The 17,636-nt window shown below is 43.0% G+C and overlaps 1 protein-coding gene across 4 annotated transcripts; it reads left to right on the top strand.

Moving 5' to 3' along the window:
- The first annotated feature begins 1,501 nt into the window (after positions 1-1,501).
- Positions 1,502-16,013, top strand: FCGR2A (Fc fragment of IgG receptor IIa). 4 transcript variants are annotated; one of them, XM_023190339.1, is made up of 7 exons: positions 1,502-1,639; positions 2,077-2,097; positions 2,418-2,675; positions 6,333-6,587; positions 7,360-7,482; positions 10,318-10,355; positions 14,370-16,013. In XM_023190339.1, exons 1-7 carry the CDS (start codon positions 1,555-1,557, stop codon positions 14,541-14,543), a joined length of 954 nt encoding a protein of 317 aa, XP_023046107.1. In that variant the 5' UTR covers positions 1,502-1,554; the 3' UTR covers positions 14,544-16,013. The 4 variants fall into 4 exon arrangements, with proteins under 4 accessions (XP_023046107.1, XP_023046108.1, XP_023046110.1 ...); XM_023190340.1 differs by having other exon boundaries at positions 2,421-2,675; XM_023190342.2 differs by having other exon boundaries at positions 1,521-1,639; positions 2,019-2,097.
- The last annotated feature ends 1,623 nt before the right edge of the window (positions 16,014-17,636 follow it).

Consider the following 17,636-nt stretch of genomic DNA (forward strand, 5'->3'; position numbering starts at 1 on the left):
GTAATGAAATGTGCATTTAATTTTCAGCGTGTGGGTATTCCCCTAGGAATCTCTCCAGTCCTAGCCATGATCACAAGGTCTGAATCTACCATAACCAGCCCCCTCTCAGACCCATGTACTCTGTCACATTCTTCGTAAGATGCTCTCCACAGAATATGTCTCTGGCTCTGCTCGCACCTCCCTGGGGGGTCTTTACTAGCTTACTCCCAACTTGACACTCCATGGAGCATATGTTGCTATACTTCCCACCCTGGACTGCATCCTGTATGCCTTGACTCTCAGGAGGTCCAGACTAGGGGCATGATAACTAGCAGCCACTACGCCGAGCAAGATTCCCACTGCACCAACAGTGGCTTTCCATCTGCTCTGGGAAACATGCTTCCTTAGGGACTGGGAATGACCACCCTTTTCAGGCAAAATACCACCCACTAAATACAGGGGTATCACTGTCTTCTCACAGACCCATCCATAAAAGAGTAGCATAAAGATAGTAATTAAATTATTTAACATTTTCTGATATTTTTGTTATTATTCTAAGTACTTTATACAATTAATTTACCTGACATTAGTTAACCTTCAAAACAACTCTATAAGGCAGTTACTATTTGATTTTATTAAATTTATAAAAATAATAAATTTTATTTATTTAATAAAATCCCCCATTTTATTTACTTTTTAATTAATTTTATAGAGATGACACTTCACTCTGTTGTCCAGGATGGTCTTGAACTGTCTCCATTATCTTCTAATCTTGACTTTTTTCCTTATATGCTACAATACTGCAATGAATATTCTTGTTGATATTTTTTTCACACCTAAGTGTTTCTATTGGATGTATTTTTTGAGATGGAATTATTAGGTGATAAGGCTGACAAATTTCAAATGTTTAATAGATAGTGCCTAAATCCCCTTCAAAAATGTTTGCCAATTTATAACCCTATTATTTGTGTTCCATTTTTGAAATATATAAATATGTCTGCAAATCAACTGCTCTGCATGGGCAGTTCCTTACAATTTCTGTAATGGAAAACATAGAGGAAAAACCACTTACAGTTTCAGGGGGAGAAAAGGTTCCCATTTCAAGAAAAGGAAATTTCAGTAGGAGAAAATATTGTGAAAAACAAGGTAATTTTCTACTTTAAGTTTCTGTCCTATGGGTATAAAAAATAGCTGGACATTATCTTCTTCCCAGGCTCTGGTCTCCTCTTCTCCAGCAGGCTGTATTGCTGGTCATTTTTGGCTCCTGGTGGAAGCAAACTGCTCTAATGCCTTTGGATAAGATTTTGACCAGGAATTATCTTAAAGAATACTCTAAGGAGGGGTATACCAGCCAACACAACGGTAACCCCTCCCTGGGGTTTTCACAAGGACACAAAGTGGTATGTAATAGACTTATCTGTAAAGCAGACTCAACTCCTAACTGGAGTTGTTCCTGATTGGTTAGCAGAAACAGAATTGAGGACTGATGACAGCTGCACAAGAAGATGAAACCATTTCCTTCCTCTTTTCTAAGCTTATCTCTTAAACCCCACTGGACGTTGGCACAGTGCTGGGATGACTATGGAGACCCAAATGTCTCAGAATGTATTTTCCAGCAACCTGTGGCTGCTTCAACCATTGACAGTTTTGCTGCTGCTGGGTGAGTGAGGGTCATTCTGAAATAGTGCAATTTCAGACACTCCTACTGCCTGGACTCTAGGCACCAGTGTGGTAAAGAGCAGGCCTGGGCCCTGGAAGCAGGGGACAGATTGAAAGAGGAGACAGGACTCTGAATTCTTAAGTGTTCCAGTGGTTTCTAAGGTCAGAACTTAGAGGTAGTTACGTTTATTCCTGGAAAATCCATTCTGCACCAAACATTCATGTGTACTTTGTAGTCATGAGGAGGAACAGCGAATGAGATAAGGGGTTCATATGAAGTGAATACTCTTATAAAAGATCAACTGGAAACAAGATCTTGAGATAGGTCCTGGAGAAGGAAGAGCCCAAGCTCACCTCCCCTGCCCCTTTCACATACGCAGCTAAATTTGAAGCCATCTTCTCCTGCTAGACGTTGATCCACTCTCTTCCCTTTTACAGCTTCTGCAGACAGTCAAGCTGGTGAGTATGCCCTTTGCTTCCTTGTATTGACAGTATTATATCCTCATAATATGATGTTGTGTTTGCTATGGGGGATATGTCTGTTCCACTGAAAATCAAGCTTGGGTTCAGCATGGGCAGTTCCCCCATTTTGGTGGGATCTGGGATTTGCTTCTTAGATCCACTGAAGACCCAACGGAATGAGGCTGCTGCAAGTACAGATCTTGAACTGCATCTACAATAGGACTCTTTGGTGCCTGACCTCCCTTGGGAGCTCCTTTGGCATCCACAGTCCCTTCAGGGTTATTTATTCACACCCCTTTCCACTCTCTGCCTCTCAGCAGCTCCCCTAAAGGCTGTGCTGAAACTTGAGCCCCCGTGGATCAATGTGCTCCAGGAGGACTCTGTGACTCTGATGTGCCAGGGGGCTCACAGCCCTGACAGCGACTCCACTCAGTGGTTCCACAATGGGAATCTCATCCCTACCCACACGCAGCCCAGCTACAGGTTCAAGGCCAACAACAATGATAGCGGGGAGTACAGGTGCCAGACTGGCCGGACCAGCCTCAGCGACCCTGTTCATCTGACTGTGCTTTCTGGTCAGTGGAGGAAGGCCCCGGGGTGGACCTGGGAGGGCCAGGACGGATTAAATCTGTTTACAGGTGGACGTTTGCAGGAAAGAGTGGGGGTGGCCTGCTTACTGGGAAGCACTGTTGTGAGTTGCTCATTCATTCCCCATTTCACCCACCCCCTTTGCTTAGCATGTGTGGTGGGGGAAGGGGGAATTTCTAATAATTTGCTCAGCATGTGTTAGGTTGTTTTTGCCTCAGTCTTGATTGAGCAAGGGGGTTACGAGGCCACAAACAGCTGAGTGTGAGAGAAGCAGAAGGAAATCCCTACTTTGAAAAACTACCTTCCTCCTGTGGCAGTGTGGTAAAGCAGAGAGGTTGGAGGAAATAGACCTCTGAAGGCTCTAAGGCCGGAGGCTGCCAGACAGCTGTGAGGAGGTGGGAGTGCAGAATTCCGTCTGGAAGATGAGGTCAGAGGTGAGGGGAGGGTGAAGGGTAGATCAAGCAGAGGCTGATAAGCTGTTGCAACTATTTTGACTTTTATTCCTGAGTGAGTTGAGATGGCTTTAATTAAAGGAGTCACATCATCTGATTTTGGTTTATGTAAACATCTGACAGTGTTCAGTTTAATAGAGTCTGTACAGAAAATGCTTCTAGATAGTATTTCTTTTTTTTTTATTCTCCCAAGTAGCTGGGACTCCAGGTGCACACCACCATGCCAAGCGACTTATTTTTGTTTCTTTTTATAGAGACAGGGTCTCACTATGTTGCCCAGGCTGGTCTTCAGCTCCTGGTCTCAAGTGATCTTCCTTCCTCAGCCTTTCAAAGTGTTGGGATTATAGGCGTGAGCCACCACGCCTGGCTTAGATACTGTTTCTACCTGCTTCCAATGTCTGAAAATATAAGCACATTTCTACTGTTGTTTACTTGAGCTGCACTCTTGGTGCATAAACCCTGGAGATGATCGCGGGTAAACATTCAGTGTTTTAGATTCTCCTGTTCAACACTGAGATGGTGATTTGTTTTTGTTGTCCTTTAAGGCTGCTGCTGTACCAGAGAGATCCTGGCGGTGGGGTCGCTTTCTTTTGACGGTGCTCTACTGAAGGGAAATAAATAAATATTGAGTTGACCTCAAAAGCTACCCAATGACATCATAGCTCCCCTCTGTATTGGCTTCCCAGAGACAGCTGATAGTACTTCTGACTCTTCTTATGAAAATGTAAAAATATAGATAATACAAATTGAGGGCTGGGTGTGGTGGCTCACACCTATAATCCCAGCACTCTGGGAGGCTGAGGCAGGAGGATCACCTGAGGTCGGGAGTTCGAGACTAGCCTGACCAACATGGAAAACCCCTGTTTCTACTAAAAATACAGGCCGGGCGCAGTGGCTCACGCCTGTAATCCCAGCACTTTGAGAGGCCGAGACGGGCAGATCACGAGGTCAGGAGATCGAGATCATCCTGGCTAACACAGTGAAACCCCGTCTCTACTAAAAAATACAAAAAAGCTAGGCGGGCAAGGTGGCGGGTGCCTATAGTCCCAGCTACTCAGAAGGCTGAGGCAGGAGAATGGCGTAAATCCGGGAGGTGGAGCTTGCGGTGAGCCGAGATCCGGCCACTGCACTCCAGCCTGGGCGACAAAGGTGAAACCCTGGCCCAAAAAAAAAAAAAAAAAATTGAGATCTGAACAGTTGTTAGAGAGAAACTACCTAGTCCCACCCATCCATTGTATAAAGAAATGAAGCTGATTAGACCCAAGAACTCAGCAGTGAATGGCACAGCCACAATCCTAATCCTGACTTTAGTTTCTGTTTCATGCCATCTCAATAATGGTACTTGGGCTTTCATATACAGAATACTATTTTTTTGGCCAGGCACAGTGGCTCACACCTGTAATCCCAGCACTTTGGGAGGCCGAGGCGGGTGGATCACTTGAAGTCGGGAGTTTGAGACCAGCCTGGCCAAGGTGGAGAAACCCCATCTCTACTAAAAATATAAAATTACCCCGGTGTGATGGTGCATGGCTGTAATCCAGCTACTCAGGAGGCTGAGGCAGGAGAATCGCTTGAACTTGGGAGGCGGAGTTTGCAGTGAGCCGAGATTGCACCATTCCACTCCAGCCTGGGCAATAAGAGCGAAACTCCATTTCAAAAAAAAAAAAAACTGTTAAAATTGAATAAATATAAATAAAACAATAAGTATAAATAAATCATATTTATTCCTATGATAGAGCAATTTGATTTTCTTCTTTATTAAGTTTATTGAAACTTTGTTAATAGATTTGTCCTCTGAGATAGGTGAATTTTGGAATCTGATTACTCTGCCATCAATGAAGGGAAGGAATTGTTGGGAGTGAGGATGTTTGTAGGCAAAAAGGAAAAAGTGATTTTAAGTTTAAAATTTTTCTTGAATGCCCCTTTTATTCAGAGTCACAATTGAATACTGAATTCACTTGTGTGAATTCAAAAGTCATACCTTTTTCTTTCTTATGTGGATGGAAGATTTCATGCAGGGTATAGTAGGGTCTGAATGTTTCTGTGCCCCCAAAATTCATATGATATGAATTAATCAAATAGCAACCCTCAGGGTGATGGTATTAGGAGGTGAGGTCTTTGGGTAGGTGATTGGGTCATGAGGGCAGAGCCCTTATAAAAGAGGGCCAAGGGAGCTCAAAGGCCTCCTCCGCCATGTGAGGACACAGCAAGAAGCCTCAGTTCTGTGAACCAAGAAATAGGATCTTACCAAAGAAGCTGCAAGAACCTTGGTCTTGGATTTCCCAGCCTCCAGAACAGGGAGAAAGAAATTTCTGTTCTTTATAAACTACCCAGTTTATAGTATTTTGATATAGCAGCCAGAACAGACTAAGACAGGGTGGATGAGGCATGATTAAGGCTCTATTTTTTTTTTTTTCTTTTTTTTTTGAGACAGTGTCTCGTTCTGTTGCCCAGGCTGGAGTGCAGTGGCACCATCTTGGCTCACTGCAAGCTCCGCCTTCTGAGTTCATGCCATTCTCTTGCCTCAGCCTCCCAAGTACCTGGGACTACAGGCACCCACCACCACGCTTGGCTAATTTTTTATACTTTTAGTAGAGACGGGGTTTCACCGTGTTAGCTAGATTGGTCTCAATCTCCTGACCTCGTGATCCACCTGCCTCGGCCTCCCAAAGTGCTGGGATTACAGGCGTGAGCCACCATACCCGGCTCTATTTTTTTTTTTAAACCAGCAACAGCATGTGGAAAAAAGGGGGAAAAATGCTCTACTTCATTGTTAATACAGCTCGTGGCTGCCCACCCTCATTTCCCAAAGCTTGTACAAAATTTACCATTAAATTAGTAATCTCCAGACCACAAAAACTGATGGCTTCAGGCCCTGTCGAGTAGCCTCTACAGTTACTGAAATGCACTCATTTCTCTACTCAAACAAGTATTTTAAATTCCTCAGAATTGTTTTAAATATCTGTTCTGCATCTTTGAAACTTCTGAAAACTTCTGTTTTTTAGAGGTCCCATAGATACATAATCCCATATATTGCCTATAAGAGAATGCTCACATCTGTCATGAAGCATCTTCATTTCTCTCCGCCAGACATCGTTTCAAGTTCTGTGAGTAATGTACCTCTGAAAATGAGCTGAAAAACTCTTGGAATCTAGCCTTACAAACTTTTCTTATCATATTTGTGTCTTTCAGAGTGGCTGGCGCTCCAGACCCCTCACCTGGAGTTCCAGGAGGGAGAAACCATCATGCTGAGGTGCCACAGCTGGAAGAACAAGCCTCTGGTCAAGGTCTCATTCTTCCAGAATGGAATATCCAAGAAATTTTCCCGTGTGGATCCCAACTTCTCCATCCCACAAGCAAACCACAGTCACAGTGGTGATTACCACTGCACAGGAAACATAGGCTACACGCCATACTCATCCAAACCTGTGACCATCACTGTCCAAGGTATGGGGAATCTGCCAAGATGTAGGGAGGGGAGAAGAGGGGATGGATGGACAAGCGCTAAGGTCACATGGGCCTACACGGAGGTCTGAGAAAGGCCACAGCAGCAAAATTGGGCACTGGAGCAAAGAGGAGTGGTGTGGAGGCCTGGCTAAGTATTGGCCAATGAGCAGGAGTAGGGGCCAGAACTTGGAGCCGTCACCTCCCAGGTAATAGGTAGTCAGGCTCTTGTTCCACTTTGAAATGCAGGCCCCAGACTAAAGATGGCAGCGAAGCAGAGCTCCCTCATTGGTGCAGAGGTTCCCAAAGCTCCTGGGCATTCCTAAGAGCTGAAGTTTGCCTCGTTTCTCCTCATGGCTCATGTTATAGCCATTCACTCCAGAAAGCCTGGAATGTCATAGTCTGTTCAAGGCTGTGCTCCATAGAGTAATGATGCCTCTAGCTATGCAAGGCTTTGGGCCCACCCTCCCTACTGCCCCCAAGGGCTAAGAGGATTCCTTCCCTCTGCTCCTGCCTGCTCGCCAATGTGCCTTTATTAGTTTGGTGGAGAAACCTGGATAGGCAGGAGGTGTAAGTTCAGCCACAGAAACCCTGTGCAGGTGAGGCTGGGGGATGTAGTGAGTCTCGCATTGGTGAGTGACTGAGACACAGAAGAGCTTTGGGTGACAAGCACTAGGACATAGCACTGGAGGAGGTGGGAGGTGGGACAAGGAGAATACAAAAGTTGTCATTAAAATAGTAACCCCCATTCTGTCCTAATGTCTGTCTTCCCTAGTGCCCAGCGTGGGCAGCTCTTCATCGATGGGGATCACTGTGGCTGTGGTCACTGGGATTGCTGTAGCAGCCATTGTTGCTGCTGTAGTGGCCTTGATCTACTGCAGGAAAAAGCGGATTTCAGGTTTGTAGCTCCTCCCAGTCCCTTTTGTTACCAGTTTGCATTTGGTCCAGGCCCTAACCCCAGACATTTCCAGAATCCCTCTCTTAGGGCTAGATACGCATTCAGATCTAGGCCCACATTTTATTTATTAGTTCATTTATTAGTTCATCCTCAGCAAGAGCACTAATAGGACTCACCTCACAGGGTTGCCATGGGGATGAAAGAGGCTGACGCTCTTACACCAGTGCTTGTCAGGCAGTAACAGCACACAAACAGGGCTGTTGCCATTCTGGAGGAGGTGGTGTGTGAGGGCAGCGCTTAGCGAGGGAAAGAGGACTCTCCAGGCACCAGGCCAAGGCAGGGACTGAGGCTGGGTGGAGCTTATATGGGTGTCACGGGGCAGTAGAGAGGGTGCTGCAAGCTGCTGAGAAAGAGAAATAATCCCACTAACACCTCACAAAGCACTTTGCAATTGATTCATAGCCAGGACCTCAATTACTGATGATAATACAGAGAAACAGAGAGAGACTGAGACACAGAGATGTTTTTAAAAGGCATAGCAAGCCTCAGACAGATGCCATGAGTGGCCTTTCTGACACTCTTGGGCGTCTCCATGGGTGAGCTGAATTCTGCCTCTGGACCAGCCCTTTTCCAGGTGGGAGCAGCCCCTGAGCAGGGGAGCTGGGGGTGGGAGGACAGGAAGCATCTGCCAGAGGGAAGGCCTGAGCTGGTCCCATCCAACCCTGGCCCTGGTCCTTGGTCCTTGGTCCTAAGGACTCAGGCCCTACCCCCTAATCCTACTAACCTCCTGTGTGCCCCTCCCAGCTCTCCCAGGAAACCCTGAGTGCAGGGAAATGGGAGAGACCCTCCCTGAGAAACCAGGTAAGTAGGGGGTTGTCTCAGGGATTCAGTGATGGCTCACCAGGGCTGCCCGCTGTACCGGAGCCAGCCAGAAGGGGCTTGTGCGAGTTCAGCTGGGAGCCAGGGAGGGAGCAGCGGTGAGGGGATGGCCAGGGCTCAAATCACTTGGTCAGCTCTGAGTCTGATTTCTGGGCCTAAAGAGGACCTCTCTGGAGATGAGAAGAGAAACACCAGTCCCAGATAGAGAGGGCTGTGTTCAAATTTCTGGGACCAGGAATCTGGGGATATTTCCAGAGCAGGAAATCAGAGATACTTTGGTCTTTCCGTGGAGCTTTGGCAGAGCTGGCAAAGGATAGGGCTAGGGGCTGTAAGACTGAGGCCAATCAGATGCGGGAGGCAGGATTCTAAGGGGAAAGGAGGAGGAGGCCTGAAAACCCCTCGATTTGCTGAGTAATCTGTCTCTGTGAAGGGATGGGGTGAAGTGGCCAGGCTCAGCTGTCTGTGGAATGCTAAGAGGAGGTTTGGGCTTGAGAAAATTCCTGGGGACTAGGGGCACTAGTGGGCTCTACTCTGTGGGCAAAGCTTGGTTCCGATGCCCACGCACTCCAGGTTGATTGAAGTTTGGCCTGGTTCTGCCCCCATCACACAGTGGAGCCTTGAGCCAGTCAGTCTCCCTGATGGGGTTCAGTCTGCTCACTGAGGAAATGAGTGGGTGACTGGGGTGACCTCTCAGGCCTTCTAGGTCTGACATTCAGGTGGGAGTATGTAAAGGAACTTCCAGGAGGATGCCAGGCAACTTCCAGACTGTAAGTAAAGTCAGAGCACAAAGGAAACTAGGGCTTTCTCTGGGGGCTTCCATGACAGTAGGAACAGGCAGGAAAAAGAGGCTGTCAAAGACCCCAACTCAGATGGCTGGTGTATGATTCAGAGCAGAGCCAACAGATTTGAGAGCTTGAGCAAAATATCACTCGTCCAGCTGTGCTTGCAGCAAGGTCACCTGTCCGCTGGCCAGGCCCAGTGGGGACACGGGCCTGTGTTCACACCAGGGCCAAAGCAGATCTGGAAAAAACAAAGTCCAAGCAACTGAATTATCCATCTTGTTGTGTGGTTCTGTCTACACTGGCATAAGCACATTTCACAAGGCAGTTTTGCAGCCAGGCATTGGTGCTGCATAAACGGGTTTTTAAAAATCCTTTCCCAAAAGGCAGAGCTGGGTTGCTGGAATTGTTGGGGAATGTATTAGAACGGGATTTCAGAATGTGGTTTGCTGCAGTAAAGACTCTCTGTGTTCAGGGGGTAAGAGACTAGATACATTGTGTCAGACGCCTCCTAACTTCCTGAAAAATGCTGCTTTGCAGATACTGAGGCTGCTTTTCACACTGGCAAAGTCAGTTTATGACAAAAACATGAGGAAATTAGGTGTGTTTTGGACACTAACCAGAGAAAGTGCTTCCCTCTCTCCCTCTCCCTTTCTCCCTCCCTGCCTCTCTTTTTCTCTCTCGTTACTTTCTCACTCTGTCTTCCTTTTTAATGCCATGGAGTACTTACTATATTCTTCAAAGTTCCAACAAAGATGCACGACATTTGGACAATGTGGAAATGGCCCTCAGCCTTCTCTCCCTGATGTGGTCAGCAAAAACCTGGACTTTACTTCACTCTGATGCTGAACACCCCTCCTGTACCTCTTCCCCCATATCTCAGATCCCCAAGCTGTCTGGTTTGCTTCTAGGAAAGCTCAGCAATTCCCCGAAAAGAGTGTGGCCCAAGTGACTGCTTCCCTCCACCAGTGTGTCCCGTGGGGAAGGCTGTGGCTGGGTGACCCCAAGGGTGGGAACATGAGGCCATATTTACTTAGCCCTTGGCCTTACAGGACTGTGTCAAGGGGTCAGCAGTCCTTGCCTTGAGTCTGGTTATGATTTTGCAGCCTCAGCATCAGCAAGGGCTGGCCCTTTTCAACAGCAGTGCCCTGGCTAATCTTTTTCTTTTTCCCCACAGCCAATTCCACTGATCCTGTGAAGGCTGCCCAATTTGAGGTGAGTAATCCCAGTCATCTCCTTTTCCATCTCCCCCATCCCTTCTCCCCTGTTTCCTCTCTTTTTGCCTTTGTTAATGCAAAATTAAAATGGAGACTGGGCCTGAAAACTCCTGAGCAAACAAAGCCACCCAGGCCTTAGAAATAGCCTTATCATTGCTTAAACTGCAAACATAAGTGAAACTCAAGTTGGATTGTAACTAAAAATAGGTAATACTTAACTTGGATCATTTCTGGTAAATGTTTATGTTAGACAGAAATAAGATTTAACTCTAGCCAAATCGTAAGCAGCCAACTAACATAACTATGTGACTAAGAACACTTTAGTAAGGTACCTCACCCAAAAGACAATTATGTAACTGCAAACCTATCAAATTTCTGTATTTTACTTCCACATTTTCCCAATTAATACTTGTCTCTGACTTTCTGTCATTAAAACACTAGACCTCTTTTGATTTGGTGTCACCCAATTCATGAATTGCTTCTTACTCAAATGAACTCTTTAAAATTTTATTGTGCCTTAGATTCTTCATTAACAGTTTGGCGTCAGAAGTAGGATATAAAGTAGACTCTCCCCCAGATATCCCTAAGAGCAATGGGTAACCAGGCATAGGTACCCATTGAGCCCACTGTGTTCACTGGTTTCTTACTGCATTTGTGAGTCACTAGGTAAGTCCCTCTCAGATATCAGGCTTGCAACTGTGTCCTGAGCTCTCTGAGCTTATTTCAGTAATTTTATTTCTCATTTGATTCAGCGGTTAATCTGGGTGTTTGACAAGTTCATCTGTTTTCAACAGGAACTACACTAGGTCCAGTACAGTGTACTAGTTTCCAGACAAGGTCTGCTTTCTGGATTGGGATCCAGAGGTCAAATTGGGTATTTGACAGATTGAACTAGGTGTTCAACAGAAACTGAACTGGGGGTCCAATTGGAGTCCTCAGGTAGGTAAATTTCAGAAGGGCAAGATATTATGACTTTGTCAGAATGCACAGAGTCTGGGACTCCTCCATCTGAAACACAGTGATTTTTTATGTTCAGATAATATGGGCCCAGAACCTGTGACTTTCTAGAGAAATAGGTGTGCCTTACCACAGATGACTTAAAATTGCAGTGGTCACAGTGAGGATGTTTAAATCTAGAAAAAATTGTTCATTTAAGGGATGTGTTGGGAAAAAATGAGATCCCAAATGTCTCAGAAACAATGATAAACATTTTTGATTGGTATGTAAAGGTTTCTAAAAGAATGATTTTAAACATAGTCTCTCAGTAAATCTCTACAATGTGCTAATAAGAAATTATTCTTTGCTTGCTTTTTCCATCTGAACCTACTCAATGCTAACCTCCTTAAAAAATTAGATCCTCAAATGAGCCAGGAGCATCTACAACAACTAAATTTAACTCTTGTTATTGCACAAATGAACTATTATAAAAGCAACCACTAAGGCTAAAAAGAATAAAGACTAATTGGAACTAGACCAGATAAACTAGATGTCTCCTTAGTCAGTCATTTAAGATTTAATCCACAGTCTCATTAAGATTGACTCCTAATAATAGGTGAAAATGCCCCAAAATTCCTTATTGGAGAAAGCTTAATACCCTTTCTCTGGGTCTTTGAGGTGTGTAAATGTTTTTAAAACACAAGCTTCAGCGAAATGACTCATCAAAAAGAAAAAAAAAAAGGAGGAACTTTTTAGAAACAAACTGGCAAAAGAAAAATCTTAATAGTCCTCTCCACAAATGTCAATAAAAAGTGTCAGCCATCTGAACAGCTAACTTTAACTCCCAGAAGCTGGATCCAACTAATTAGTTTTATATTATTGTACCTGGCACATGGCTAAAATTTCAGAACAAAAGCCATGAATTTCTGTTTGCATCTTTCTGTATGTTTATGTATATCTACACATATGTATGCTATTTGTACATACTATTATTCTGCCTCCAGAAGGTATTTATTAGAAACAGTATTAAAGGAACTCAATTAGCCTAGAGAAAAATAAGCACTTGTATAAATTACATATTTTCTCAGAAAAAAAGAACTTCGCCAAAATGCTTTTCAACTTCATATTACCTGAGTAATCTTTAATAAATAAGAATATTGGTATTAATGAAAGTGAATATTCTACCTATTTACCCAAATAAGCTCTTGTTGTCTCCTACAAAATTTGTAAAAAAAAAAAAATACCTTGAGATGACAGGTAGTTGGTTTTGTTTAATGTTATGTTTGCCACTTTAACTGTGTTAAATGAAATGACAGGTATTCATTAAATATCTACACCATTTCCAGATAAGACAAACTACTAAAACAAAAATAAAAAAGTGTTCCACTTATCTTTTTCTGTCTACCTGATTGTTTCAGAATTTGGAAACTCTTATTAAGTATTTTCATTTTCAATCTGGGTATTTGCATAGGTTCAATAAGAATCTGTTCTCCTTGTAACAGGACATAATTGGGCAAGTCCTTGGCTTGGCTTCTTAGCCTAGAGAGGCTTTTAAAGGTCTAATCTGAGATTTCTCAATTACTAGATAGTTTTTAAAAACTAAAGTTGACTGATACAAAGTCAGTAAAGTGTCTTGGATATCACCAAAGCTCTGGCTAAAATATACTTTAAAATTACTATTTTTATTATACCCATATAAATAATCAGGTCAAATTTAATGAAACTAGATTTATTTTTGCAAAAAAGTTAACTTTGATTTTTGGTAAAAATGGAAAATAAAAATATTTTTCTCCAGAATAAAAAAGATTATATTTTAGTAGAAAACTATGGTGCATCCATTGTCAAATTCTAGGCCTGTTCATTTTCTTCGAAGTTTTACTATCTCCCTATAAACTGGATTGACTCCTGATATTTTGTTTTTTAGTTCCACTAAAAACTAAAACTGCCTTTTTTCAAAGCTCTACAAACTGAAACTGGTGACTTTAAGCTTCAGAAAAATCACTACAACAGAGCATGTATGCCTTAATGCCAATCTTAATGCCAGCTGCTATGTGGGTCACTCAGAGAGTGTACCAGAATATTTAATGAAATAACTAGAGACATTCAAATTGCAAACCAGTAAAGCACATCACATTGCAACTGCCATCTTCAGTCTACCATTTAAACTTGCCTCAAATTCACATCTAGAAATTGTTTCACCTAGCTGCCCTCTAAACTCAAAAACTAAGATCATAATTTGCTCCAAATATTAACTCTGTTTTTTTAATAGAATAATACCCTGAATTCCTTTCAAGCAATACAATCTAAAATGAGCAAGTTAGCCTCAATAGCACCCCAGAATAGAAGTTCTTGATATCTTAACGCTTAACAAGGAAGAGCTTGTGTTCCTACTGATGTCAAAATAAATGCTTAAAGATCTCAATTGGCTTTGTGGTGATTCTAGAACTGGGCAACACTTGCCTCCTTAAATTAGAAAAAGGTTTCCAATGAGTTACAGCAGAGGAGATTGACTTCATAGACAGAGAATGATCTGAAGAAAGAAACAAAGAATTTAAAGTGGATTGGCCATTTTAAAGCTGGTTAAAGTTGCAAAAGACAGAATGGGAAACAGAATAATAAATAACTGGTTGGTTAACATCAGGTTACTTTTTTGTAAGGATGCCAATTGAAACTGGCCTGTTTGCGAAATTAGGTTTTTAGGTTATTAGGTTATTATCTCTCTCTCCTGATTTTTCCAAAGGCCAGATAACAATGTAGTTTCTGTTTGGCAACTTGAAACTTTATCATGGGTGATTCCATTTTGATTTTTAGTCTGTTCTGTTTGGGCCTAGTGCAGGAGCTTAGTGCAAAACAATAACCTCCTAAAATTTAAAAGACTTTAAAGAACAAATGTGAGTTTTTCATCAGATAATATTTATTTGTATTCATTAATTTATTCGATTGGCTAAGTCTTGGCTCCTGAGAATTTTTGCTCAGAGGAATTTTTCAATCCTTGGCTATTATTCTCCTTATAGTTATTGTATTTACCTCCCCGGTGTATTGAATTATCCTACGGGTTTTAAATGCTTTCCTGCAGCCACTTGGACGTCAAATGATTGCCATCAGAAAGAAACAACTTGAAGAAACCAACAATGACTATGAAACAGCTGACGGGGGCTACATGACTCTGAACCCCAGGGCACCTACTGATGATGATAAAAACATCTACCTGACTCTTCCTTCCAACAACTATGTCAACAGTAATAACTAAGAGTAATGTTATGCCATGTGGTCACACACTCAGCTTGCTGAGTGAGATGACAAAAAGAGGGGAATTGTTAAAGGAAAATTTAAATGGAGACTGGAAAAATTCCTGAGCAAACAAAACCACCTGGCCCTTAGAAATAGCTTTAACTTTGCTTAAACTAGAAACATAAGCAAAACTTCACTGGGGTCACACTACAAGCGTAAGCAAAACTTAACTTGGATCATTTCTGGTAAATCCTTATGTTAGAAATAAGACAACCCCAGCCAATCATAAGCAGCCTACTAACATATAACTATCTGTCTAGGGACTTTCTAACAAGATACCCACCGCCAAAAACAATTACGTAATTGAAAACCAATCAAATGTCTTTATTTTGCTTCCACATTTCCCCAATAAATACTTGCCTGTGACATTTTGCCACTGGAATACTAAACTTCATGAATTGCTTCTTACTCAAATAACTTTTTAAAAGTATATTGTGCCTCAGATTTTTCCTTTAACATCTTTTTTTTTTTTTTTTTTTTTTTTTTTTGGAGACAGAGTCTCAATCTGTTACCCAGGCTGGAGTGCAGTGGTGCTATCTTGGCTCACTGCAAACCTGCCTCCCAGGTTTAAGCGATTCTCATGCCTCAGCCTCCCAGTAGCTGGGATTACAGGCATGTGCCATCACGCCCAGCTAATTTTTATATTTTGTATTTTTATTTTTTTTAGTAGAGACGGGGTTTTGCCATGTTGGCCAGGCTGGTCTCAAACTTCTGGCCTCAAGTGATCTGCCCGCCTCGGTCTCCCAAAGTGCTGGGATGGCCAGCATCAGCCACCATGCCCGCCCTCTTTAACATCGTCTTTCCTATGCCCTCTCTGTGGATCCCTACTGCTGGTTTCTGCCTTCTTCATGCTGAGAGTAAAACCACCTATTCACTGCTTATGCAGTCGGAAGCTCCAGAAAAAGAAACAGCCCAATTACCAGCACCACATTAGGTCTCCATTGTTTTGCCTGGGAATTTGAGAAGAGAATTAGAGAGGCGAGGATCTGGTATTTCCTGGACTAAATTCCCCTTGAGGAAGACGAAGGGATGCTGCAGTTCCAAAAGAGAAGGACTCTTCCAGAGTCACTGCCTGAGTCCCGAAGCTCCCTGTCCTTAAAGCCACAGACAATATGGTCCCAAATGACCAACTGCACCTTCTGTGCCTCAGCCCTTCTTGACATCAAGACTCTTCGTTCCACATCCACACAGCCAATACAATTAATCAAACCACTGTTATTAACAGATATAGCAACAAGAGAAATGCTTATGTTACAGGTTACATGAGAACAATCATGTAAGTCTATATGATTTCAGAAATGTTAAAATAGACTAACCTCTAACAACAAATTAAAAGTGATTGTTTCAAGGTGATGCAATTATTGATGACCTATTTTATTTTTCTATAATGATCATATATTACTTTTGTAAGAAAACATTATAACCAAAACATTCTGTTTACCTTCTCAGGGCTCTATTGATTGGGGTGTAGACTGAACTATCTGGGGTCTGTTTCTTTTTGGTGATGAAAATCTTGAGAAGGTAGTAATGGATAAGATGTGGGGGAGAGGAGAGATGGGGATTTGGAGTGTAGGGTGAGTGCCCCTCTTCTTAAAACTGAATACTTTTCTTCTAATGAACTTGTATTCTTGTTTCCATGTCTTCTTCCCTTTCCTTCTATGGCAAATAAAACACTCACTTTGTTTTGGAACACAAGTTCTCAGAAAGGCAAACTTCAGATGAGTTGTCAGTGGAGATTGCTGACTTCCTGCACTATTTTCCCAATGTAGTTACCAGAAGGATGTGACCTTCTCAGAGAAGCCATTCCAGGCAGATTAGAAACATGACCAACAGTCTCCTTGATGGTTTGGTGAGTGCCCTTAAAGAGCCTTCCATTTTCCTGGGACGCAGCATCACTGTGCAAAATTTTTTTGTATTTGAAAAGTAGCAGCTGCTTCTGTTGGATAGTTTACATCGATTTTTAAGGAGGCTATGGAGCTTCCACGTACCCTTTAGCTTCCAGACTCTATTTATTAGTCTGTTCTCAGGTTGCTGTGAAGAAATAACCTGAGACTGGGTCATTTATAAAGAAAAGAGGGTTAATTGACTCACAGTTCCTCATCGCTGGGGAGGCCTCAGGAAACTTACAATCATGGCAGAAGGCAAAGGAGAAGCAGGCATCTTCTTTACATGGTAGCAGGACGGAGTGAGTGCAAGCGGGGAAGGTGCCAGACGCTTATAAGCTCTCGTGCGACTCACTCACTATTATGAGAACAGCATGGGGAAAACTGCCCCCATAATCCAGTTACCTCCACCTGGTCCCACCTTCAACACATGGGGATTATGGGGATGACAAGACGAGATTTTGGGTGGAGACACAGCCAAACCATATCACCCTAGACAGAGGCTCCTCAAATATACAAAACCTTATTAAATCTTGCTTTTACATTAAAATGCACCCAGCGATCTGACTGCTTCTCCGTATTCTACTCCTACCACCTGATCCAAGCCACCATTATTTCTCACTTGGATTACTGCAATAGCCTCCTGACTGGCCTCCCTGCACTCACCCTTGCCATCCTATAGTCTATTCTCACCACAACAGCTGTTGTGATCTTTTAAAAATGTGTGTCATATTTGTCACTTCTTTTCTCAAAATCATATACTATCTTCCCCTTGCACTTGGAGTAAAGGCTAGAGCCTTTGCAATGCTCTACAAGATGCTACAGGATCTTGCTCTTCACTCTCTCTGACCTCACCTCCTACTGCTTTTCCTTGCTTGTCTTTGGTCACTCTTGCTCTTCCTTGAACATGCCAGTTATACTTCTGCCCAGAGCCTATGTTATTTCCTGTTTCTGGAATGTTCTTATAGACCCACATTATGCCTCATTATGTCCTTTAGGTCTTTACTCACATGTCACCTTATCAGTGAGGTCTCCTTGATCATTCAGTATAACCCGTCTGCCCTCCCATACTCTTAATGTCCCTTTCCTTCTTCATTTTTCTCCATTGTACTTATTACTACTGATGTGCTATTAATATATGTTTACTGTTTGTTTTGTGTCTGACTTCC

The sequence above is a fragment of the Piliocolobus tephrosceles genome, chromosome 1, assembly GCF_002776525.5.
Source record: "Piliocolobus tephrosceles isolate RC106 chromosome 1, ASM277652v3, whole genome shotgun sequence".
Taxonomy (NCBI): Eukaryota; Metazoa; Chordata; class Mammalia; order Primates; family Cercopithecidae; genus Piliocolobus; species Piliocolobus tephrosceles.